Source organism: Heptranchias perlo, chromosome 21 (genome assembly GCF_035084215.1).
Source record: "Heptranchias perlo isolate sHepPer1 chromosome 21, sHepPer1.hap1, whole genome shotgun sequence".
Classification (NCBI taxonomy): domain Eukaryota; kingdom Metazoa; phylum Chordata; class Chondrichthyes; order Hexanchiformes; family Hexanchidae; genus Heptranchias; species Heptranchias perlo.
Window position 1 is genome coordinate 28,928,687 of NC_090345.1, and position 8,035 is coordinate 28,936,721.

Below are 8,035 nucleotides of genomic sequence, written 5' to 3' on the forward strand. Positions count from 1 at the left end.
TTTACAGAGGATAATTTAGATAATATATATGCATATGCCTCCCATACCTTAAAATAATGTTGTGACCTGCTTGATTGGTGTATTGCAATACTGTTTGTTTTAACATCACTGCAACAGTATTACATTGTTTAATCATGTTAATCACAATATTCCAGAATCAGGAATTTTCTAGTATCTTTTCTACGTGGCAAAGTTAGTATGGCATGCCTTTATAAATTGAAGTTAACACAGTATTCTATAGATAAGTGAATGTAAATATTTTTAATATAATAAGGCATAGTAATAAGCAATATCTAGTCAGATTAAGGTACTATTAGGCTGCCTATTTGTCAATTAAATAATTATTTTAGAAACAAAATACAGGTGCTCTCTGCATCCAGTTAAGTCTGTTTACATGCAAATGATGAACAAATGGGGAACAGTTGAGAAAAGTTGTATTCCAAGATTGTACATAATATTAACTCTAGAAATTAAAGTTTCATTTTGCTCCAGATTTAGAAATTATTAGTACAGCTGTCACATTATTTGTAAATTTAGTTAGAAGCACTAATGTGACATACTGAATTTGAAAAGACTGGACAGCATTACTTTCTATATTATGCTGTTCAGACAAACCTATATTCCAAGATTCTATTTAAATGAACCCCTGTATGTTTTACGAAGCTTTTCATCAGACAAAAATGTGATCAGATTATCCTAATAAATTGTAAAAGTTTAATGTAATTTGCTGCAAAGTTAAAATTTCAGATGAGTGACTAAATGTAGTAACTAATTTATTAATGAGGAAAAAAAATCACAATTATTTACTTACAGATTATGACACATGCTGGTGACCTGGCGAGCAGCTAAATGTAGCATTTACAGATTATGGCAAATACTGGCAATCAACAGTAAATTCCAATTCATTAATAATCTTACTGTGGTTAACATAGTCATTTCAAGGAGTCACTCTGCATTGTCAGGTGCTACCAGTAAAAATACATCTCAAATAATAAGAAAAGCCAACATATTGAACAACATATGAAATTTAAAAGAAACAGATACAGGGAATAAATTCAACATTGTAATTTGTGACTCTCCTAAGCTGCTGTTACTGTCCTCTCACAATTTATGATGCCATCTGATTACTCTACAGCTTTGTAACTCAGATATCCCTTATTCCCTATATGGGTTTTATTTTGACTGTGCAAAATTCTGTGAAGTGTTTATTATAGCATTATGGTGATTTTTTTAATAAGTAAAATTTAACAGATGTATTTTTTTTACATTAATCTCAGGTGCCAATTATTGTGCCCTGTCACAGAGTGATCTGCAGCAATGGACAGATTGGTAATTATATGGGAGGAAGAGGAAATCACCTCAAACAATGGCTACTGACACATGAGAAGCTTCTGAAAGAGAGCCGAAAAACATCTCAGGGACTTTGTCCAATGCTGCCACACAGCTAGAATGTACGCCAACAATATTCAGAATAAAACAAGCTCTTAACACATCCACTATTATTTAGGGAATTTGTAAATATTTGAGTGACTTAAAAAGATAAAAGAAACTTGAGAGTTAGATGCGTGGTGGCACGACTACTATATTAAAAAGGCTGGATACATCCTGAGGGACGCTGGCCTTTCTTGTTTTTACATTTTACAGAAGAATGAGTACAGAGAACTGTGCATGTTGTGTATGTATTTTGTTCCCATCTACAGGCTTTTTTGTTCTATTTTTAATGCCCATTAAAGCAAGGATAAGGGAGTGGGAGGGGCATGGCAAATGCTAGGTGCAACTGCCCCTCTAAGGAAGCATCTGGCTCACAGAGGGGACAGCCGACAGTCTGGAGCTTGCGTGTTACTGGGAGCAAAATGAAATCCTGAGGCTTCAGCACACACCTCTTTATTCCTGCACTGCATTGTATTTGTCCAGCATGGAAAACTGTACCTCAGCCAAATGAGTGTCAAAGAGTGCCCTGTCCTCTTTGATGTTTTGAGCTACTGAAATAATCTTCTTCATAAACACTTTTCACAAAATGCACACAAAAACATTGAAAGGGAAACATTCTCTTGCATGCCATTATTTTAAAAAAATGTTTGTCACAGCTCAACCATTGCCTTATTTTTTAATTGAAATGTATTTTTCATATCTCATGGAAAAGGTGCAACTTATGTTTTGTGTGTTTTTTGGTAGTGTGATCCTAATTCTCTTTTTTTGTAATTATAGAAACTGTTAAATATGTAAAACTTTCTCTTGTGCAGTGGATCTCTTGCAAAACTGTCTGATTACTGAGTTTGGTACAGAAACAAGTTCCTTGCAGCTTAAGGGGGGCAAAGATTGTACATGTTTAATTAGCAAGCAGAAAAATGACTTCAATTATAATAATAGAGGATTGCCAATGATGTTGCTGTGGGGTCAAGGCTGGATCACGGACCTATGCTACACCTCAGTTAGTAATGTTTTTGTAGCCCACACTCAGGTAAATAATTTGTGTGTTTTAGTTTACAGTTGTCTTACAGGTTCTTTTCCCATGGAAATTATTTTATTGGCAAGATGATTAGGTTGCAGAGAGGGAGCTCTCACTGGTACTTTCTTTTCCCACTGAAGACGTTGTTTGAGCAGCGACAGTTATCCTGCCCGGGGGAAGATGCGTTTTCCTGCCCTTTCATGCTCCCATTTGCTCTCATTGTTAGTCAACGAGAGCACATGCAATGATGTGGTATAATTAGTTTATTCTGAATATATAAAAAGGGAAGATTTTCAAAAATGTGCACAACTGGACAATAAAATTTGGGAAAAAAATGTTGTGTTGCATAACCTCAAATTCTGTCAAATGTGATTAATCGCAGAATAATCAATTAAAGGTCACAAGCTGCCACAATTTTTCACAAACAAGTACCTCTACCTTAAGAACTTTAAAGTTGCAGTGAACATAAAAGGGGGACAGATAAATTACATATTACATTGGGACTGCCACACAATTGATACAGTAGGATTTCAGGCTGTTACACAGACCAAACGTGATAGCCTTTAAATCAAATCAGAACAAGATACCTGTGCTATAATAACCCATGTGAGAACATATATGTGGGATACAAAATACTTCCTATCCTTTTTAAGAGCATAACTTCCAACTTTTTCATGTGACATGTAAAGCTTTACATTTATCAGATATTCATTTTGGCCTGACTTTTGTAATGCCACATGGGCTTAATGTCCAAGATGTTGGTTTTAAGAGGACTGGATTATATAAATATATATATTGTACACAAGATAGTGAATAACCAGCAAAACAATAAAACTAATTACATACTTTAATATAAATTTGCTTTCTCTCAAACCCTCACCAACATCACTCAAAGCACAAAAGAATAAAGCATCTCTGAAATAGGTAAGTCATTGAAATACTAAATTTACACCATTAAAATGTTGTATATATTATTTTAAGGGTGTTAAAGAAATATACATAATTGAAGATTGGGTGACTTGTGTTTATATTACTGCTTTGCAACTTTTTTCTAGCTACCCATATTTTGTATGTAAAATATCATAAAAATAGATATCTTCAATTTTCTTATTTGTAATATGGCCTACTTGATATTGATATTTCAGTTTTTAGTGGGATACATTTAAGGTCCTCCTTTAATGATAATAAATTAAACATAAAATAGTTTCTATAAATAAAAGCTAGATCTTACTTTAAAAAATGTAATTTGCTTTACACTCGACAGTATGTGTTCTCCTAGTTCATCTGAATTGCGGTTCACACACGTTAATAATAGTATGGGTTCTCTGACTGTCGTTTTTCCAATAGAGGGCAGTAGTGTTTAGTGGAATTACATTACAAACCAGAATACACTCACAACAGCAGCTTTACTCTCAATTATTTCTGTTTTAACCTACAACTAGAACATAGAGTAGCTCAGCACAAATTTACAAACTGATTTATGTTACATGTTTTCAGACAGACTGCGTCATGAGCTTGTTTCTTTGTATGCACTCGCTTGTTTTTGTGGCTGCACATAACACTGAGCAACTTGCTGCAGTCAGACAGTAAGATGAAGAATGGCCCTTCTTTACCTACTGATTTCTGATATTGCTAATGATGCCCAGGCTGCAGACTGGAGTGAGCACTAATGAAGGGTGCTATGACACTAGAACCTCTAGGGGTTCTATTTAAAAAGAGAGGCGAATGTATACAGCCACTTAGGTGTACTTCCAGCATGCCCTCTTCAACCATTATTGCTGATTTCATCTTGTGATTTTTGTTAATACTATACATTATTTGGCATGATGATCTTCCATGATGATATACTTAACTCTTGTGTGAAGCTGCAAAGTGGTGGAGGAGCTAATGGCGATGTTGTTAGCCCAATTGTTGAAAGAAAGAAATGTCCTTCAGCCTTGGAATTGGGTTCCAGTGACCTATCAGATTTCCTCCCCTTCAGTCTTCCAGTGCTTTGAACTGCTGACATTGAGACACTGTGCAGTCAGGCACGACAGCTGTTTCTGCATCATCTAATACCAACACATGCTGTTTTAGACCATTTTTGAGAAGGAAAGATAATGAAAGATTCAAAAATAATATTTGTTTTGGCATAGTTATCTTTATAATAAAATACATGCCCTTGACCACGGAAAAACTGGATTTTGAGATAGGGTCAAGTTTGTTGACGGGCTACGTGTTAAGGTTTAAAAAGATTGTGTGTTTTTTATTTAAAGCTGCTCCACAGATTCAACTAGAGTGACTATGCACGTTGTCAAAAATAACAGTACATTTTTGAACAGACCACAGGGTAATGCTGTACTTTACTAATTGCATTTCCCAGAATTATAATACTGCCTTAATTTAAATCATTCTAACACTGCTCAAGCTCTGCTGAATCATCAAAGGCAGCATCAAGTGGAAGTGAGTAAGGAGAGTAAATTAACAGGCTCACAGAAGTGGATTTTGTAGCTCACTTCGGTATCCCACCACCCCCCCACCCCCCCCCCCCACCTCCACGCCCACCGCTACCTGACCAGAAAGCAACAATAGTGGTGGGCACTGAGATGCCTTTGAACACCTGAGATCTATGAAGCACCTGGCCAGAGTCCAAAGTATGTAGGCTGGAAGACTACAAAGGGAACAAAGCCATGATAAAAATACTTCATAATCTTCCAAAAATAAATATTGTTCTGCCTTACCAAGTTTATATTAACATTTACATTACACTAGTTACATTTGGTTTGATTCAAAAACATTCTTTTTTATGACTTATGTACTCCTTTTCCGTCGATTTTCTCACAAAGCAAATGTAATGTATCTCCATAAATTTTGATAGCTTTTGTATTGAATAAATGATATCTGGTCACGTCCTAAGATAAATAATACATTTCCAGTGATAGGTACGGTATTACTTTGAAAGTGAAGTAGGCCATACACATTTATGAATTCATTTATAGCTTAGTGTTTGTAGACATTTTTTTCACCTACCAAGCCAGTGATGAGAAAGTAACTTTGTGACGACAGATTATTGTGTCCACAGGACAATTGCAAAGCAAACAAAAAAACATTGTTCCTTGCAATATATTCAAATGTTGTTTCCTAAAGTATTCAGTTACAAAACCAGTAAATCACTGAACCCAAAAGTAGTATTTAAATTTTCCCTATTTGAATAATTTGATTGCGTTGAAAATAAAAGTCGATGAACAAGAACACAATGAAGATGTGATGTCTTTGTGATTATTTTAACTACATCAACATTTAGAAAAAAAATGCATACTTTTCTAAATTGTTATTTTGAAACTTTAATGCTGATGCATATTTTCATTTCCTTCGGAGTCTGCTAAATGTTTGGCCAGAACAGCTCCTGGTCTGTATGAAACTGTAGAGGTGGCAGTAAAATACTTAGGTTGAGGCCAAGTAGTGGAGAAATTGCAGGTACTGATGTGTCTTTAAGTGACTGAGGGCAGTAGTCCAAAGTCTTCTGGACCAAGTGGCACCAGCTGCAGACAGATGGAGCATGTCTGGGCTCCATCACCCTCAGGTCTGAACCAGACAAGAATCTATATATTAGGGTGGGAGAATGGATAAGAAAATAAGAAATGGCCACTGTGCTTTAAGGTGAAAATTGAAATGCATATGGCATTCTGACATTTGAAACGATTTATGGCTGGCTATTGTTAATTGTGCTTTAAAGTTTTACATTTGATGCAATATCATTTAAAAGAGATGCAGAAAAAAAATTCACATGCAAACGATAATTAAGATCAATCACATACAGTTCTGTATAAGAGCTCTAGGCTGAAGTATTTACAAAGTGTCCTGCTTTCTTTCTATTTGAGCACACTCACTTTCCTATCATAGTTGATTTCACTAGTGTTTATTCAGTTCCCTAAATACAGAATGTTGTCCAGAACCATTTTTTACTCTCCCTGTATACTGTTAAACTACATATATTTGTATAAAAAGTAAACTTTAAGCCTGGATTTTAAATGTTATTCCAGAAATTATTAATCGCATATCAATCATTTTAAGTTTATATTCTAAATGTCTGTTTACAATATTCTGTTTTATTGCATACCACCTACTGATATTTTCACTGTCTCAACCAGTGATATTTTACAGAAATGAAATTTGGAATTATAATACATTCATATTATTTATTGTTCTTATACTGTGCTACAATTGCCACTGGTGTGTTTTGTGCTGATGTCACAACAAGTAAACACCAGTGGCAAAGAGACCTTGAAGCCTAACCACAGTGAGAATTACTATCACTATTACTTCACTAATATAACCTACTTGAAAATCATTTTCTACTATCATGTTCAGATATCTACAATGATCATAAATTATGGACTTTCCTCATTGATAAAATAAACTTCGTAATGCACTGCCTATTTACTTAATTGTAAACAATTTTACAACACCAAGTTATAGTCCAGCAATTTTATTTGAAATTCACAAGCTTTCGGAGGCTTCCTCCTTCCTCAGGTGAATGTCACATTCACCTGAGGAAGGAGGAAGCCTCCGAAAGCTTGTGAATTTCAAATAAAATTGCTGGACTATAACTTGGTGTTGTAAAATTGTTTACAATTGTCAACCCCAGTCCATCACTGGCATCTCCACATCATATTTACTTAATATCCTCCATTAACAACCTGAGACATTAGTCATGTGACTACTGACCAGGAAAGTGATACTAACTGCTATGAATCTAATACCAGAAACTAACTGCAGGTGATTATCACTTAATGACCTGCATCATCCAAAAAAGATATATATATTTGTTTGGTTCTGGAGGTTCCTTTACTCAGACAAGCCACAATCATAAATCATGAACACCTGGGTCTTTCACGCATGTAAAGTAACTCCTGTAAGTTCCCATTTATATATGATCATCGATACATGCCAGCTACCTTGAGGGGCAGTTTTATTATACTTGGTTTTGAAAACAAAATGGGGTAAACCTCCCTATATGTATTGGTATCTTCTCACATGAAGATAGTGATGTAATTGTCTTTGTGGATGCAATATAAAACATAAATCTCAAAGGCATTTATTTTATTCCAATCAGATTAACATGAATGATACTACAAGTGTGCAGTCATTTCAGAATTTTGTTTGTGTGTGATTATGATGACAGTTGTCATCTTTTTGTTCATCCTCCCAGTACTGGGGAGTATCTTGGTGACACACTAGTGTATCCAAGTTGGGCATGTGGAAATGTGGCTGAAAGAGTAGGTGTGCTCCTTTAAATTCTTCCACCCATGAGGTGGGACTTCCAACCAATTGCAAGCTGTTCCTATTGGCCTCATGTTCCTGATCACAATTCATTGACCTCTGCTGGAAAGTGCACGTGTGTGAGCAGGATTGGTCAGCTTTGATACCCCAATAATGATCTAGCTTGCTGGACACTTAGGGGCTGAGATGCTTCAGGACTGAATCACAGTGGTTACGCTCGGATCACGCCTGCGGGTGCTCTCCAGCCTTGACGCTTCCACTGATACGTCTCCTCACAATCCAGCTTAAGAAGTGGGAACTCCATGGCTCTATCCTTTGCCATTA

General features: G+C 35.6%; 1 protein-coding gene across 4 annotated transcripts in view; it reads left to right on the forward strand.

The window, feature by feature from the left end:
* mgmt (O-6-methylguanine-DNA methyltransferase) overlaps positions 1-5,689 on the forward strand; it is a 372,467-nt gene extending 366,778 nt beyond the window's left edge. For all 4 annotated transcript variants that reach the window (XM_068002376.1, XM_068002377.1, XM_068002375.1 and 1 more), the window contains one exon: positions 1,278-5,689. In XM_068002376.1, the coding sequence (XP_067858477.1) occupies positions 1,278-1,448 (171 nt within the window). In that variant the 3' untranslated portion in view covers positions 1,449-5,689. The remainder of the gene's footprint in view (positions 1-1,277) is intronic.
* Positions 5,690-8,035: the final 2,346 nt, after the last annotated feature.